The sequence below is a fragment of the Thecamonas trahens genome (genome assembly GCF_000142905.1).
Source record: "Thecamonas trahens ATCC 50062 unplaced genomic scaffold supercont1.6, whole genome shotgun sequence".
Lineage (NCBI taxonomy): Eukaryota > Apusomonadida > Apusomonadidae > Thecamonas > Thecamonas trahens.
Window position 1 is genome coordinate 453,678 of NW_013657674.1, and position 15,793 is coordinate 469,470.

Below are 15,793 nucleotides of genomic sequence, written 5' to 3' on the forward strand. Positions count from 1 at the left end.
CGCGCATCAAGAGGCACAGGCGGCGGCGGCGGCGGCGGCGGCGGCAGCCGCTGAGGCCGAGCAGAGGGACGCTGCTGCTGCGGCGGCGGCGCAGCAAATGCAGCCGCAGGGGACCGAGACGATGGACGCCACTGCCAAGGGCGAGCCTTCGTTGGTCCCGGACGCAGTGCAGGGGATGGACGCCGAGTCAGACGACGAGCTGCCGGACTACGAGGAGTCGATGTACGCCTTCCCGCTAGGCCCTGCCGAGTGTGTCGACCGGGCTGAGGAGCTCGACCGCAACCTGGCGTCGATTTCTGCGGCGCTCAACGGGACGTTTGTGCCGTCGCTGTCGCGGCGGGCAGTGCCCGCTCCGCCGGTTGGCCCGCTCAACCTTGCAATGGCGCCGCTCGACAACGCATCTGCTGACGGCTCGGGCATGGCGCTCGAATCGCCGGTGCACGCCACCAATGCGCTTAAGGATCTCGCGCTCTCGCTTTTCAAGGCGCGGCAAGCCAAGTCCGAGGCCAAGGCTTCAGGCCCCGTGCACGGGTCGGAGGCCATGCCGATGGACATGGAGATGGAAATGGCGCCGCCGCTGACGCCGCCGTCAGCCTACGTGGCTTCGGCCTTTTCCTCGGCCGTCTTGCCCTCGTCAGATGCGGTGTTCAAGGAGAGCTTCTCGCTTCCCTCGCCGCACGCGCCGCCGTCGTCCTCGCAGCTCCACTCGTTCTCACTCCGTCACGGCGTCAACCCCTCGCTCGCCATCCCAGACCCGGCTTGGTCGCCATACGGCGTGCCAGACTCGTACGGCTCGTCGTACTCGATGAGCCAGCCGTACAAGCCGGTCGCCGCCGACCGCCTCCGCTGCTCGTTTGAGGTCTCGGCCGTTGACGATGACATGGAGGCCATGGACGTGGTCATGTCTCGCTAGAGATGCCGGCTGCCGGCTAGACGTACTATTGTAACACCCACTGTGATCTGGATGTAGGGAGGGGGGGGGGGGGGGAGGTGGCACTTGGCTCCCGAGTTCAGCGAGCCATGTCGGCAGCGGGCAAGCGGCAGCGGCGACTCGACGGCAGCGGAGGGGGCAGCGAGGGTGGAGAGGGCAAAGAAATAGGAGAGTGGCAGCTAGCTGCGGTGCTGCGGCCGACCGAGGACGGGCGGGGCGTTCCGCTAGCGCTGCGGGCGGTGAAGCTCTCGTCTGCGCGCCAGTGCGGGCCGACGCTGGCGCTCGTCCGCGAGCATCTGACCATGCCGATCTCGCTGCGGCATCACTTGCTGGTGAAGAAGAGCAAGGTCGCAGGCGCAGTCGAGATGCTGGTGCTGCTTGGGACGCCCGAAGCGCTGGCGCGTCTGGATGCGGGCGTGGGAGCGGCGATAGCGGCAGCGGCGACCGGCGAGGCTGGAGCCGAGTTGGAGGAGCTCGTTGTCGCCGTCACTGGCTCGCTCCATCCGCCGCTTGTCCGCGAGTCTGGATGCAGCGATTGGTGGCCGATGATGGCACTGCAGCGCTCAACTTGGTCGAGTCCACCACCCGCCAGCCTCGATGGGGCTGAGGTGGCGTACCTGACGCAGACCGGGGCGCGGCTGGTGGGTGCGGCAGGTGGTCCGGGTGCGGCGCGAGTCGTCGTTGTCGATCCGGCAAGCCGAGCCGAGCTCGGGCGGGCACCGACAGACGCTGCTCTCACGCTGAGTGGGCCATCCCTACCGTCAATGCTCCGCGGAGACGGCCATCTGGTGATGGACGCGCTGGCAAGTGTGGCTGCGCCCGAAGCGCTGGCGCGTCTGGATGCGGGCGTGGTAGCGGCAGCGGCAGCGGCAAGCGCAAGTCGCCTGGCGGGGCGACCGGCTATCTCTGTACAGGAGCAGATGCGTTTGTTGTGGGCGAGCCGTGCTCAATGTGCGCGATGGCGCTGCTCCACGCGCGAATTGCGCGGGTGGTGGTTGTCGGCGACGGCGAGGCGTGTCAATGCAGCCCGGTGACGGCCGGCGGCTACACGCGCCACTTTGTGCACGCGCAGCGGGCGCTCAACCACAGCTACGCGGTGTACCGGCTCGTCTCTGGGAGCGAGCCTGGGAGCGGCGTGGGTGGGGCTGGTGGATGAGCTATGCGGCTGGGCCGGTCGATGCGGCCGATGACGTCGGAGGCGGAGGCGCGGAAGCCTGGACCGCGAGCTGCGATGCCGAGGTCGAGGCCGAGGCGGAGGCCTGGCTCGAGCGGAGCGCCACAGTGGACTCGCGCGGGACCATGGCCGGCTCGGGGCCAAAGGTCTTGAGGCGAGATGACTTGCCGGCGAGCTCGTAGGCCGTGGAGGAGATAAAGATGGAGGGATGGATGAAGGCGGAGATGAGAAGGACCGAGGACTTGAGCCACGACTCGACAGCGTAGACCAAGGAGTGGATGGGCGCAGTGGAGGTGGCGATCCAGATGGCAGCACCAGCAAAGACAACAGCAATGGCAGAGAAGCGCGAGGACTCGGCATAGACCGGGACGCCGTAGAAGGCGTGCAGCCGCGGAGTAGTGACAAAGTACTCCTCGCCGCGCCATGAGAAGGGAGCGTCTGCGCCGAGAGCACGAGCGGCGACTGCGCAAGCGGCCTCATCAAGCTCGTCCCAATCTGCGCCATGAGCCGCAGGCTCTGCCGGATCGGCTTGCGGAGCCGTGTCTGTCCAGCAGTGGACAAACTTGTAGTACGGAGCCACGGCGGCCGGCGACTTGAGCAGCTTGGGTCGCATCTTGGTGGCGATGGCCACGTCGAGGGTGGCCACCACGGGTGAGGCGCTTACCGGTCCGGCTTTAGCCCACAGAGTCTTCGCCGTCGAGAGCGCCGTCGACCGCACCGTGGACATGGGCATGGTGGGGGATGGAAGTGGAGTGTGGTGGTGGGTGTTGGCTCCCGTGGTTGGCTGCGGTTGGGTGGGGCTACTGATTAGAAGGGGGTGGGGGGGAGGAGGGGGGGCGATGGGAATGTAGATGCGAGGAATGAGTGCGATGGGCGGTGGTTGCTGTTGTGTGGATAGCGATGTGCTGTCGTGGGTTGTGCGTTGCGCGAACTGGGTGGTGGGATATGTGTGATGTAGATGAGGTTTTGTGAGCTGAGCTGATCAACGAGCATAGTGATTTGGTTGAGACTGACTGGCCAACAGGTTTGGTTGGCCTGTCGCTGCATCACCCTCCCCCCCACCTCCCCCCCCCAAACTCAACCGCGCCCACCAGCGTGATCGACAGCCGTGCCCAACAGCCATGATCGACAGCCATGCCCACCAGCGTGATCGACAGCCGTGCCCACCAGCGTGATCGACAGCCGTGCCCACCAGCGTGATCGACAGCCGTGCCCACCAGCGTGATCGACAGCCATGCCCACCAGCGTGATCGACAGCCGTGCCCACCAGCGTGATCGACAGCCGTGCTTCACCAGCGTGATCGACAGCCGTGCCCAACAGCCATGATCGACAGCCATGCCCACCAGCGTGATCGACAGCCGTGCCCACCAGCGTGATCGACAGCCGTGCCCAACAGCCATGATCGACAGCCATGCCCACCAGCGTGATCGACAGCCGTGCCCACCAGCGTGATCGACAGCCATGCCCACCAGCGTGATCGACAGCCATGCCCACCAGCGTGATCGACAGCCGTGCTTCACCAGCGTGATCGACAGCCGTGCTTCACCAGCGTGATCGACAGCCGTGCTTCACCAGCGTGATCGACAGCCGTGCTTCACCAGCGTGATCGACAGCCGTGCTTCACCAACGTGATCTCCCCGTTTGTTCGCCCACCACGCCCACCTCCCCACACTCAACCGCACTCGACGTGTGCGGAAGGACGGGCTAGTGTCACAATGGCTACGTCACTGGAGGCCATGAATGCCGAGAAAGACCGCCTCAAGGCTGAAATCAAGCGCATGAAGGAGGGTATGTGACCCATGGTGTGTGTGAGCAAGGATAATGAGACAGGGAGCGGGGGGAGGAAGGGAGGGAGGAGGAAGGGGGGGGGGGAGAGGGGACGTACTTTGGTCGTTCCGTTTTTTGCTTCGTCCGCCCAACACACAGCACAGGACCGGGGGAGGAGGGGGGGTGGGGAGGAGGGGGGGGGGGGGGGTGGATGAGAGGGGAGAGAGGGGGAAGGGGGGGCAAGCAGTGGGTGGGTGTAGGTGGGAAAGGGGTCGACTCATGGCTGTGGGTGGGTGGGTGGCTGAGTGGGCAGACGCCAGTGTGTCGCCTGATCAGATCCAGCCAGTCTTTGACAAGTACAAGGCGTTGTCGGCAAAGGTCAAGGCTGCCGAGGCTGCTGCTGCTGCCAACGGTGGCGGTTCCGCTAGTGCAGCAGCACCAGCTGGTGGTGCTGGAGCTGGAGCTGGTGGCGGATCGTTGGAGAACCTCAAGATCAAGTTTGAGGCGGAGAAGAACGCGCTCAAGCAGCACATCAAGGAGTGCAAGGCTGCAAACAAGTCTGCAGCCGACATTGCGCCGTTCTATGATCGGTACACAACGCTGCGGGCGTGGTTGGAGGCGCCGGACATGGCGTCTGTGCCCAAGCTGCGCGATTCTGCCGCTGCGCTCGGCGGCGAGGCCGCAGCAGCCCCGGCCAAGCCCGCGGTCGACTCGCTGACCATGGACCAGCTGGTGGCCGAGAAGAACGAGCTGAAGAACACCATCAAGGAATACAAGGCCGCTGGAAAGGATGCGGCCGAGATTGCGCCGGTCTACGACCGGTACCAGGCCGTTCGCGAACGAATCACCGCTCTCGACGCCGGCGCCGTCGCCTCGCCGGAAGTCACGCCGGCCAAGGCCGCAGGAGCAGCGGCGGCGGCACTGTCACCGTCTCCAGCGCCTGCGCCTGCGCCTGCGCCTGTAGCAGCTGCGCCTGCGCCTGCGCCTGCGCCTGCGCCTGAACCTGCGCCTGCGCCGGCACCCGTGCCGGCACCCGTGCCTGCGGCTGCTGCGACCTCGACGCCTGCGCCCTCTGCTGGGCCTGCTGGCGGAGAGAGCGTCGACACTGTCTTTGCCGATCTGCTGGAGACCTTTGACACGACTTCACAGTTCATCTACGACCAGTACAAGGTGCTCAAGCATGGTAACGACGCCAAGCTCTCGCAGCACCTCGGGCCAAAGTTCCGCGACGTGGCCAAGACCGTGTTCAAGACCAAGAAGATCAAGTCGATGGTCGGCCCCGAGTTCTCGGACCAGATGTCCAAGCTCGAGGCAACCCTGCCGCCGCTGATGGAGACGCTCTCGCAGCTGGGCCATGACCCGAAGTGGGCGGTGTTTGGGCCCAAGGCCAACGAGATCACCACCCTCCGCGGATCGGTCTTCAAGGTCATGGGCGCCCACCTCCCGCTCAAGGACGGCGACGTCGCCGGCGCTCGTGCTGTCGCCGACGTCTTCAAGGCCGTCGTCGAGCTTGTCCAGTCGTGCTCGGCTGCCTGCTCGCAGGCCATTGTGGCTGCATCGTGAGGGAACCCGTCAGGTAAACAAGCTGTGCGGCTCGGCTCGGTCCCTCGCCACACCTCTCGCTGCAGCCGCGCATCACTGGCATGGCCTCCCGAGTCTTCGCCGACCTGGCTTTTGGCCCCAAGATCGTCATCCCTGCCGCACACGTCTTCTACGTCTCGCCTTCGGGCCTCTCGGCCGCCTTTGTCAACCTCAAGCCGCTGGTCAAGCACCACGTGCTGGTGGTACCGACCGCACCCGGCGCCCGGTTGACCGACCTCGCGCCGGAAGCCATGTCCGATCTCGCCCTCGCCGCCCAGCACGTCATCAGCGTCTTTGGCACCCGCCTCGCAGAGCCAGGCGCTCTCGAGCCGCCGCCGTTTACCTGCGCTGTGCAGGACGGTGCCGGCGCCGGACAGACCGTCGCCCACGTCCACTTCCACCTCCTCCCGCGGACGCCGGGCGACTTTGACCGCAACGACGACGTCTACACTGCCCTGGATGCTCCAGACAGCGAGCGCATGCCTCGGTCCTTTGACGACATGGCTGCCGAGGCTGCCGAGCTCCGGTCCTGGTTTGAGGCCGTAGAGCCCTCGCCAGCCGCCGCTGCACACACCCAGTAAGATACCCAATGCAGGAAGGGGCGGCATGGGCTGATGGGGGGCAGGGGCGGGGTGTGTGTGTGGGGGGGGAGGGGGGGAAGATCGTGAATGAGTGCATAGCGATGGTGGATGCGTGTGGGCGCGTATGTGTGTGTGTGTGTAGGGGGAAGCTGGGCGCCAGACGACCAGCGGATGCTACCACAGAGATAAACTGCGGGCAGCTGTGGCTTGTTGACAACTTGGTTCTCTTTGTGTGTTTAGTTGGCGGCCTTGGCAGCGGCGGCCTCCTCCTGAGCGCGGGCACGGTTGGCCTGCTGCATGGCGCGGAGCGCAGCGCCCATCTCGTCACGCTTGCGGAGGGCACGGGTGTGGGTGCCGAGCTATGGGGAAGACAAGGAGCAACAGCGTGAGTCATGAGCAGAGGAAGGGAGGGTTGGAGGGGGAGAGGGTTGGAGGGGGAGGGAGGGAGGGAGGGAGGGGGGACGAGGAGGGGTACATGGTCGGGGTCCGACTCCCGTCGTGGTCGGGCGAGCCGGCGGGAGAGCCGCCACAGCAGGGGACAACGAGGGGGGGGCCAGAGACGGAAGAGGCGGGAAGAGAGGGGGGGGAGGGGCAGGGTATGACGTACGCGCTTCTTGGCGAACTTGAGGGCACGCTTGTCGTGGCCGACACGCAGGAGCTCCATGATGCGGCGCTCGTAGGCGGCAAAGCCGGAGACCTCACGGATGACCTCGCGAACAAACTTGGTGCGCTTGCCGAGGACGCCCTTGCGGTCCTTGGAGGTCTTCATGGGCTTGATCTTCTGGACGGGGTACCCGCGCTTGAGGCCGACGGCGATGTTCTTCACCATGGTTCTGTGCGAGGTGTGGTGTGTGTGGTGAGTATGGTAGCCGTGGGTGTGGCTGTCGGGGGGTGGCTCCACCTCTCCGAGTCATACAAAAACTACAGAAAATGGCCTGCGCCACACAGAGGCCACAGCAAGCACAGCCAAGCCCAACTTTGAACCAAGGCCATAGCCATCCCCACCATACCTCTGTACACCCCTAGCTCCATCCTGGAGCTCTCTATCTCCATTTCCTCTTGTCCTAGCCCCTCTGCCAGTGCCCACTCCCTCCCCCCCAAAACTGATGCTCACTGATGTCGCGAACGTACGTCTGTGTGGAGTGTTGCCTCTTGACGAGAGTTTATCGATAATCGCCGTATTTCGCCAATGCTTGCTCTCGCCCGACGAACGAGTGCCACCCGGTCTCAGCCCCCACCCCCTTCCCTACCTCCCTCCGGCCGCTTCCTCTCTCTCCTCTCCTTGCCATGCACACGATCGCACATGGCTTACTTGATCGCATTGAGGGCACCACGATGACCAACTTCCCCGCAACCTGCCCACCACCATTAATCGTTGCCCACCACCATTAATCGTTGCCCACCACCATTAATCATTGCCCACCACCATTAATCGTTGCCCACCACCATTAATCATTGCCCACCACCATCAATCATTGCCCACCACCATCAATCGTTGCCCACCACCATCAATCATTGCCCACCACCATCAATCATTGCCCGCCACCATTAATCGTTGCCCACCACCATTAATCATTGCCCACCACCATCAATCGTTGCCCACCACCATTAATCGTTGCTCACCTCCAATCGTTGCGATTCGATTCCCCTCGCACACGCACCCCTCTCCCCCACCCCCCCCCCTCTCGCCCCCCCCCCCCCCCGCTCCCTCCACGCGCCCAACCCCGCCTCCTTTCACAATGTCGCAGGGCTACGTGCGCGACGCGGACAAGCTTGTCAATGGTTGTGTGATGGTGGCTGCTGCGGCTGCTGCTGCTCTGGCGCCGCATCCTGGGACACCGACGGCGGGTGGCGTGGCCGACCTGTCGACGACGTATGTGGAAGCCCGGGCTGCAGCCCGCAAGGCGCTGGGCTCGGCAGCAGAGGTGCGGAGCCTCTCGAATGTAGTCTTCAATGTCTGTGTCCGTGAGCACGGTGCGCAGCTAGTGTGCGTCCTCGTCGACGTTGTCACCGCTATGCTCACCCGGTTCGTGGGAAACTCGCCAGGCGCACCTGCGCTGATGGCCTCTGACGCCGAGGCGGCGCTGGGCGTGTATGCGGCGCTTGCCGGTGCTGTCGATGCCATCGATGAAAACATCCTCATGCATCTTCACGATTATATCGCGTCCGAGGCCGGCTCGGCCGTCTCGGTCAACTCACCGCTCGAGCTCGACTCGTTCCTCAACGACGATGGGACCCGCAAGCCGCATCCCTCCATCTCGCCCGATGCCGACGGTTCGGAGGACGACGTCTTTGCCGCCGTCGGCTCTGTCCCGCGCCTGGTCAACATCATGCCGCTCCCTAATTGGGTTGCTCAGCTCTTTGTCTCGGTCGCCCTCCCGGGCATCGACCCGACCGGCCTGCGCGCCGCCGTCGACCGCGCCTCGGCTGACGCCGCTCTGCCGGCCGCCGCCAAGCTCGCTCTCGATCTCCTCATCTCGTTTGTCTAGCGCTCCCTCTCGCATGTTAAAGCCATCTCTGCCGACGGACGCATGAGGGGAGGGAGGGGGGGAGGGGAGGGGCTAAGATCGCTTTACTGGCGTGCCAGCCACTTGTTGTGCTTCTTGACGTGGGTCTTGAGCTGCTTGGTCAGGTTCTTGAGCTTGGACTTTTTGAGCGGCTCGCCGTCAGCGTCGGCGGTGGGCATGCCGCCATCGTCAAAGGCCGAGAACTGGCCGTCAAACTCGGGGAGGCGGAAAAAGTCGGCCGGCGGGGTGCTGTCGCGGGCATCGCGGGCAGCCTGCTCGGCGGCCCTTGCGGCGGCCTTTGCGGCGGCGTTGGCCTCACGGGCAGCGCGGGCAGCGCGGCGCTCGTCGCGCTCGGCGAGGAGAGTCTCGCGGTCGTCGAGCTTGACGATGGCCACCCCGGTGTCGCGGTCCTCGAGGCGGACGCCGAGTTCGGGCAGGATTTCGTCGCGGAGCTCGTCGCAGAGTGCGAGGAGCTCGCCGGGTGAAGCCTTGGCGCGGGCGCCGGCCCGAACAGCGTCGCGGAACTTGGAGAGCGTGGTGAGGATTTCGACGACCACCGACGACGAGCCAGCGTCGCCGGTGCCGGCGAGCGCGCCGCTGCCAAATCCGAACCCGGTCTCCACCGTGGCGTAGAGCGGGTCGATGACGCCAAAGACGCCGAGAATGCGGGCGACAAAGCGGGCGGCCTGCATGAGGAGGTACGACTTGACGCCGGCATCGCCCACGGCAGACCGGTACACGTTGACGGCCGAAATGAGGTCGGCGAGAACGTGCATGGTTTTGGGCGTGTCGAACGAGTCCTTGAGCGCGGCGTCGACGTCGGCGGTGGCCGCCGCGATGGCGCTCTCGAGGGCAACCTCGGCGTCGCCCCACTTTTGCGAGCGCGCCGGCGTCTCCTCGCGGACAAGCGTCGACACGTTGAGGAAGAACTCACGGAGCTTCTTCTCCATGTCCTTGGCGTGCTGCATCGAGTTGTTCGAGTAGTCGAGCCCGCCCTCCCACGAGTGGAGGAGGAAGAGGAGGCGGATCTGCCGGGCCGAGTAGCTCTCGAGCGCCTCGCGGATGGTTTGGAAGTTCTTCAGCGACTTGGACATCTTGGAGCCGTGGATGTGCAGGTGGCCGGCGTGCAGAAAGTAGGAGGTCCACTGGTGGCAGCCAAAGTAGGCCTCAGACTGCGCCAGCTCGTTGTCGTGGTGCGGGAACTTGAGGTCGACGCCGCCGCCGTGAATGTCGAGGTGGTCGCCGAGAATGGCGCCGGCCATGGCCGAGCACTCGATGTGCCAGCCCGGGCGGCCGCGGCCCCACGGCGAGTCCCACGCCGGCTCGCCGGCCTTGGACGCCTTCCACAGCGCAAAGTCGGCGAGCGACCGCTTCTCCGAGCTTGAGTCTGCCGCCAGCGCGCCCTCGCCCTCCGCGAGCGCCTTTGCGTTGTCGCGCATCTCCGGCGCGAGCTTGGCATACACGTGCCCAGCGTCCATGAACGAGCCAGTCGCAAAGTAGACCGAGCCATTCGAGACGTACCCGAGCCCGCGCTCCACAATCTTGGCCGTCATCTCGATGATCTCGTCGACGTACTCGGAGACGCGCGTGAGCGCGTGCGGCGGCCGGACACCGAGCGCCTCCATGTCCTCCAGGTACTCGGTCTCGTACTTACGAGTATGCGCCGCAAAGATGTCGAGGTCGGTCACGCTGGCCCCCTTGGCGGCGTCGAGCCAGACCGCAAGCACGTCGCGGGCAGCGTCAATGGCCTCACCCGCTCCACCGTCCGCAGCAAGGCTAGCCAGCCCAGCCTCGGCCGAGCTCTTGGTAGCCGCGAGCAGCTTTGCCTTGGCCACAGACTCGGGTGTCTCCTGCTCCGCCAGCTCGGCGGCCTTGGCCTCGAACCCGTAGCCCTCGATGGCGGCGGCAATGTCGGCAGCGACGTCGGGAACAGAGCCTACCAGCGCGGCGGCCTTGTACTCGTCGAAGAGGTAGTTCTGCCGGGCGCGGAGAATGATCTTGTCGTCAACGTCGGTGATGTTCATGACCGCGTGCACGTCGTAGCCAAAGTAGTCCTCCAGAATACGGCGGATGATGTCAAACGAGAGGTACGCGCGGGCGTGGCCAAGATGTGCCGAGTCGTACACTGTTGGCCCGCAGATGTACCAGTTGACTCGGTTGCCGTTCTTGGGCACAAACGCATCCTTGTTCTTGGTCAGCGTGTTGAGGACGTGCAGGCCCTTGTAGCCCGATCCGACCGCATCCTTATCACCCGGCGGTGCCCAATGATTCTCGTTGCTGTTATCGGCCATAAAACTGCTGCTCTCGGCCACAACGACCCCATGAGTGCATTCCACGTTCACATCCATCCGTCGGCCGACCGCATCCGTCCGCCCAACAACGCCCAGCGAGGTTGGCAACCAAGCCGTGGCCGACGATGCCCAAGCCGTTCCCCACGGTGAGTACCCACTACTCCCCGAAGTAGCTCCATTGCGCCAAGAGCCATGCCAGTACGGCAACGAGTACCATGCCTGTGCAGGAGTGAGCCACAGCAGTGGGTTGGTGGTGGTGGTGGTGGTGGTGGTGGTGGTGGCTGGCCCTGGCAAGCCTCCATTCGAACCATCCACCGAAGCCACTCGCCTGCCGAAGTGACTCACCTGCCAGGGCATGCGCATAGCAGCAGAGGAAGGGAACGGGAAGGGCAAGGGGCAAGGAAGAGGGGAGATAAAAAGGAGAAGAACCACTTGGCCCATAGCCCCAGTTAAAACCCCAGCTGCCCTGCATTGGCCATGGCTCTCCCATCGGCTGTTTGTACATACGTTGTGGTGCGAGAAGTGGGACAAGAACTGGGGAGGGTGGGGAGGGGGACAGGGGGGGGGAGGGGGAGGGGGAGGGAGGGGGAGGGGGAGTGACTCGGTCGACCACATGGCTGACCTTCATCCGATCGGGGCGAGAGGTGAGGGTGTGAGGGTGGGCTAAGAGGTGGATTGGGCATACGTGTGCGTGTGCGTGTGCGTGTGTCTGTGCGTGTGCATGTGTGATACAGATGGGGGTTAATAGAGGTGATGATGGCGATGATGGCGATGACGAGGGGGGGGGGGAGGGCATAGCCATCAGCCTCCTCGCTGGCATGGCCAGTAGCAGCGATAGCGGCGATGCCATCGATCAACAGCTGTTGATGGTGAGAGGTTGATGATGGTGATGGATGGTAATGAGGAGTCATGGGTGGTGATGGGTGATCTTGGGGTGATCCCAGGTGTCTCTTGCGGTGGGCAGTGGCTTTGGCTTGGCCCTGGATTGACTCTGGCTTGGCTCTGCCTTGCTGGCGCTGCCTTGCTTGACTCTGGTTTGCAACCACTTAACTCGTTGAGCAACTAGGTGCTCACTCCCTCTCCCTCCCCTCCTCCGGCATCACTTGACGCACCACCACCACCACCACCACCACCAGCAGCACATGCTCCCGTCACAGAAGAGTGGACGGGTGTTCCAGGCACAGCGTGGGAGACCTCTTCTCAGCCAGCGGAACATGGTCCTGGGCATGGTCGTCCTCCTCGGCCTCTACCTGGTGAGCAACCTGTACAGCTCGGGCGGTCTCGCTGGCACGGGTCGTGGGCAGAGCGGAAGCCACCTGGACAAGGATGCCCGCATTGTCATTCTCGGTGCTGGTGTGACTGGTCTCGGTGCTGCCTACCGTCTCAATGAGCTCGGTCACCGTGACTGGGCCGTCTATGAGATGGCCGACAAGCCCGTTGGCCTCGCTCAGTCGGTTGTCGATGACCAGGGCTTCACCTGGGACATCGGTGTCCATGTCCTCTTCTCGCACTTTGGCTACTTTGACACGCTCCTCGGTAGGTGCCCTTCTCCCCCTCCCCTGGCGTCGCATCTCCTCCTCTGATTCCTCACTCACACCGATCCACAGACGCCCATCTGCCGGTCGACGAGTGGCAATACCAATACGGGCGTCGCCGATCTACATGCGCGATCGGTTTGTGGGCTACCCGCTGCAGAACAACGTGTGGCGGCTGCCGCCGGCCGATGCGGAAAAGTGCCTCGTCGGCTTGCTCGAGGTCCACGACGATGCCGTGGCTGGTGTGACCAAGCCCAAGCCGCACACCTTTGCCGAGTGGGTCGATCAGTCGTTTGGCTCGGGCATCGCCGAGGTCTTCATGACTCCGTACAACTTCAAGGTATGGGCCCATCCCACCACCGAGCTCAACCCGACGTGGGTGGGCGAGCGGGTGGCAACCATCGACTTTAAGCGCATTCTCTCCAACATGGTCAACGAGTTTGAGGACGTCCACTGGGGGCCCAACGCCCGGTTCCGCTACCCATCGCGTGGAGCAGGCAAGATCTGGGAGAATGTCTACCGCGGCCTCCCGCGGTCGCGGTTTAACTTTGAGATGGAGGCTCTCGAGATCAACGTCGACGACCCGAACAACAAGTACGTGGCCTTTGCCGATGGGACCCGCGTCCCGTTCGACGCACTCATCTCGACCATTCCCATGGACAAGCTGCTCACTCGCATTGCCAACCGGCCGGACCTCGCCGCGTGGGGCTCAGAAAAAGGCGCGTTCAAGCGGCAGACCGTCAACCTGGTCGGGGTCGGGGTCGAAGGCATCACGCCCGCAGCGTGGAACTCCTCGCACTGGATCTACTTTCCCGAGGAGATCTACCCGTTCTACCGCATCACGCTCCTCACCAACTTTTCGCCGTACATGGTGCCCAAGCCTGGCGAGCAGTACTCGGTCCTGGTAGAGGTCTCCGAGTCCAAGTACCGCAAGGTCGATCAGGCGACGCTCGTCGACGACGTCATCGCCGGCCTCAAGCACGCCGGCGTCATTCCGGACGGCGCGCCGATTGTCTCGCGCTGGCAGGAGCGGTTTGACTATGGCTACCCGGTGCCGTACGTCGAGCTCACCGAGCACGTTCTCCGTGCCAACGACGAGCTGCTCCAGCTCGGCATCTGGTCGCGCGGTCGCTTCGGCAACTGGCGGTATGTGACGGGCAACCAGGACCACGTGTGCATGCAGGGTGTGCAGGCCGTGGACAACATCCTGTTTGGCGACTACGAGGAGATTGTGTACGAGCCCAACGTGGTCAACGGCAAGAAAGGCCAGCGCAAGATTCTCCCGCCTGAGATCAAGGACCATTGGGATGTAGTCATCCCCGGCTGCATCCCCGACCTCGCCGCTTGGCTCGCGCCGCTCCTCGACGACCTCGCCGCCGCTGACATCGTCCCGCGGGTCTTTGTCTACTCGTCCTGCAAGTCGGATGGTGGCCTGCCGGACACGCTCACCTCCAAGTACGACATCCGGGTGGCGTCTGCGCCCACGTCGTCGGCAAACACCGCCAACCTCGTCACCTACGCCTCGCATGTCCTCGCTAACTACGATGATCTCAACCCGATCACCTTTTTCCTGCCCGGCGCTGCAACTATGGGCGCCTCACTCACCCATCCCTCGCCGCACGACTTTGACATCACCTCGTCGTACGAGAACCGCGGCCACTTTATGTACCAGAAGGCTTCTGGCGTCACCGATCCGCTCTTCTGCACCTTCTTTGAGGCCCTCTACGCCTTTGATGGCCTCGACTGCCCTACCGCCTTTGAGTCGGCAGCCGCCTTCCACATCTCGCGCGGCACCCTCCTCCACCTCTTGCCTCAGGACTACCAGGCTTTGCTCATGCTCAAGCATGCGTAGCAGGCTTCCTATCGCCGAGCCCAGCTCGTCGCCCATCACCAAGTCTGCCCGTCGCCCAACCCATCGCCAATCGCCGAGCCCTTTGCGAGCAAACACCAGACTCTGTCCCTCCACCCCCCCACCCCCCCCCCCCCCCCCGATCCAACCCAACTCAGCCGGCCTTCCCTCGCACCCCCCCCCCCCCACCTCCACCCTCACTTCACTCCACACCACTCCATGTTCCGCTCAGCCCAGCTTGCGCTTCGTAGCGGCACATCCATGTGCGCCCACGTGCCGTCGCCACGGGTAGGGTGCGTGCTGGCCAAGAGAGCAGCAAGCGGTGCGGCAGTGACGCGAGGTGGCGTGAGCGTGAGCGACGACGGGGTCATCGCGGTAGCGGGCTTGGGGGAGATCCCGGGTGTGGCTGCTCGTGACTGTTGCCCATGCACAGAGTGTCGTCATCCAGAGACGCATCAACGGATGGTGGCAACCCACACGCTGGCGCGCGAGGCGGTGAGCCCGGCTGATGCAGAGATGGGCGACGACGGCGGAGTGGTCGTCACCTGGGGAGACGGCCATGTCTCGCTCTATTCAGCTGGCGAGCTGCCGGCGGTGTTTGGAAGCAATCGAGTGGCGGCTCGTCAGCCAATGCCGGAAGGAGTGGGGATCTCGCGCAGCGGTGGAAGCCCCGCGGCCGGTGACATTCCGCTGGAGCAGCTGGTGGCATCTGGTGCGCTGGAGATCGATGCCGGGTTGGGCCAGGAGCAGTACACCGAGCAGGTGCTCGACAATCTGGCGGCGTACGGTCTGGCGTTTGTCACCGGGGTTGAGCCATCGGCAGCGGCGACCCGTGCCTTGCTCGAGGGCATCTGCTTTGCGCGGGCGACCCACTACGGCGACTTTTGGGACTTTACTGCCGACCTGGAGCATGGCGATACAGCGTATACCAACCTCGCCCTCCGCCCGCACACCGACGGCACGTACTTTACCGATCCGCCGGGAGCCCAGATCCTGCACTGCCTCGAGCACGACGGTAGTGGCGGCGACTCGGTCATGGTCGACGGCTTTGCGGCGCTTGATGCGCTTGCCGCCGCCAGGCCTGACCACTTTGATCTGCTCTCTTCGACGCCGCTGCGGTGGACCTATGTCGATGCCAATGACGTGTACTCTGCGGTGGCGCCGGCTGTGACCACCGACGCTGCGGGTGCACTCCGACAGCTGCGGTTCAACAATGACGATCGCGATGGCTTCCCCGACGGCGACGCGTCCACCGTTGCTGCGTACTACGAGGCGTGGACCCACCTGATGGGCCTCGTCAACGACGCCAACGCGCCCTGGACCGCCACCTTCAAGCTCCTCCCGGGCACCGTCTGCTTCTTCGACAACTGGCGCACCCTTCACGGGCGAACCGCCTTTACCGGCAAGCGCCGCCTTGCCGGCGCTTACTACTCTGCGCAGGATCTTGCCTCGCGGCATGCCCGCATCAAGCGCGCTTAAATCACTTGCCCTACACCACCAAGCAGGTCTACCAGTCCCGCCCCCCCCCCCCCCTCCCCCCTCATTCTTTGCCCTCTTCAAGCCGAAAAAAGGTAGA

The 15,793-nt window shown here is 64.5% G+C and overlaps 10 protein-coding genes across 10 annotated transcripts in view; 7 read left to right on the forward strand and 3 right to left on the reverse strand.

The window, feature by feature from the left end:
• The window catches only part of AMSG_01639 (uncharacterized protein), a gene marked incomplete at both ends in the record, with an annotated part of 2,165 nt that extends 1,252 nt beyond the window's left edge, over positions 1-913 (forward strand). The window contains one exon of the mRNA XM_013906233.1: positions 20-913. Within this exon, the coding sequence (XP_013761687.1) occupies positions 20-913 (894 nt within the window). The remainder of the gene's footprint in view (positions 1-19) is intronic.
• A 107-nt stretch (positions 914-1,020) lies between these two features.
• Positions 1,021-2,087, forward strand: AMSG_01640 (uncharacterized protein; the record flags this gene model as incomplete). The annotated part of the gene is made up of 2 exons (XM_013906234.1): positions 1,021-1,810; positions 1,846-2,087. 2 exons carry the CDS (start codon positions 1,021-1,023, stop codon positions 2,085-2,087), a joined length of 1,032 nt encoding a protein of 343 aa, XP_013761688.1.
• Position 2,088: 1 nt separating this feature from the next.
• Positions 2,089-2,832, reverse strand: AMSG_01641 (uncharacterized protein; the record flags this gene model as incomplete). The annotated part of the gene is made up of 1 exon (XM_013906235.1): positions 2,089-2,832. One exon carries the CDS (start codon positions 2,830-2,832, stop codon positions 2,089-2,091), a length of 744 nt encoding a protein of 247 aa, XP_013761689.1.
• A 954-nt stretch (positions 2,833-3,786) lies between these two features.
• AMSG_01642 (uncharacterized protein) lies at positions 3,787-5,467 on the forward strand. The gene is made up of 2 exons (XM_013906236.1): positions 3,787-3,894; positions 4,187-5,467. The coding sequence occupies exons 1-2, from the start codon at positions 3,822-3,824 to the stop codon at positions 5,434-5,436; spliced, it is 1,323 nt and encodes a 440-aa protein (XP_013761690.1). The 5' UTR covers positions 3,787-3,821; the 3' UTR covers positions 5,437-5,467.
• A 49-nt stretch (positions 5,468-5,516) lies between these two features.
• AMSG_01643 (Bis(5'-adenosyl)-triphosphatase) lies at positions 5,517-6,035 on the forward strand (the record flags this gene model as incomplete). Its single annotated transcript, XM_013906237.1, has 1 exon — positions 5,517-6,035. One exon carries the CDS (start codon positions 5,517-5,519, stop codon positions 6,033-6,035), a length of 519 nt encoding a protein of 172 aa, XP_013761691.1.
• A 236-nt stretch (positions 6,036-6,271) lies between these two features.
• AMSG_01644 (50S ribosomal protein L36e) lies at positions 6,272-7,188 on the reverse strand (the record flags this gene model as incomplete). Its single annotated transcript, XM_013906238.1, has 3 exons — positions 7,167-7,188; positions 6,643-6,868; positions 6,272-6,394 (listed from the first exon to the last, which is right to left on the reverse strand). The coding sequence occupies exons 2-3, from the start codon at positions 6,862-6,864 to the stop codon at positions 6,272-6,274; spliced, it is 345 nt and encodes a 114-aa protein (XP_013761692.1). The 5' UTR covers positions 6,865-6,868; positions 7,167-7,188.
• A 586-nt stretch (positions 7,189-7,774) lies between these two features.
• AMSG_01645 (uncharacterized protein) lies at positions 7,775-8,524 on the forward strand (the record flags this gene model as incomplete). Its single annotated transcript, XM_013906239.1, has 1 exon — positions 7,775-8,524. The coding sequence occupies one exon, from the start codon at positions 7,775-7,777 to the stop codon at positions 8,522-8,524; it is 750 nt and encodes a 249-aa protein (XP_013761693.1).
• A 68-nt stretch (positions 8,525-8,592) lies between these two features.
• On the reverse strand, positions 8,593-10,948 carry AMSG_01646 (cysteinyl-tRNA synthetase). Its single transcript, XM_013906240.1, has one exon. It carries the CDS (start codon positions 10,888-10,890, stop codon positions 8,608-8,610), a length of 2,283 nt encoding a protein of 760 aa, XP_013761694.1. The 5' UTR covers positions 10,891-10,948; the 3' UTR covers positions 8,593-8,607.
• A 1,099-nt stretch (positions 10,949-12,047) lies between these two features.
• On the forward strand, positions 12,048-14,329 carry AMSG_01647 (UDP-galactopyranose mutase; the record flags this gene model as incomplete). Its single annotated transcript, XM_013906241.1, has 2 exons — positions 12,048-12,369; positions 12,464-14,329. The coding sequence occupies 2 exons, from the start codon at positions 12,048-12,050 to the stop codon at positions 14,218-14,220; spliced, it is 2,079 nt and encodes a 692-aa protein (XP_013761695.1). The 3' UTR covers positions 14,221-14,329.
• A 350-nt stretch (positions 14,330-14,679) lies between these two features.
• AMSG_01648 (trimethyllysine dioxygenase) lies at positions 14,680-15,712 on the forward strand (the record flags this gene model as incomplete). Its single annotated transcript, XM_013906242.1, has 1 exon — positions 14,680-15,712. One exon carries the CDS (start codon positions 14,680-14,682, stop codon positions 15,694-15,696), a length of 1,017 nt encoding a protein of 338 aa, XP_013761696.1. The 3' UTR covers positions 15,697-15,712.
• Between the last annotated feature and the right edge of the window lie 81 nt (positions 15,713-15,793).

Excerpts from the sequence above, each read along its gene's own strand:
- AMSG_01642 (XM_013906236.1), top strand. The coding sequence starts at position 3,822 with ATGGCTACGTCACTGGAGGCCATGAATGCCGAGAAAGACCGCCTCAAG. Across the intron at positions 3,895-4,186 it reads AATCAAGCGCATGAAGGAGG|ACGCCAGTGTGTCGCCTGAT; the intron begins GTATGTGACCCA and ends CTGAGTGGGCAG.
- AMSG_01646 (XM_013906240.1), bottom strand. The coding sequence starts at position 10,890 with ATGGATGTGAACGTGGAATGCACTCATGGGGTCGTTGTGGCCGAGAGC.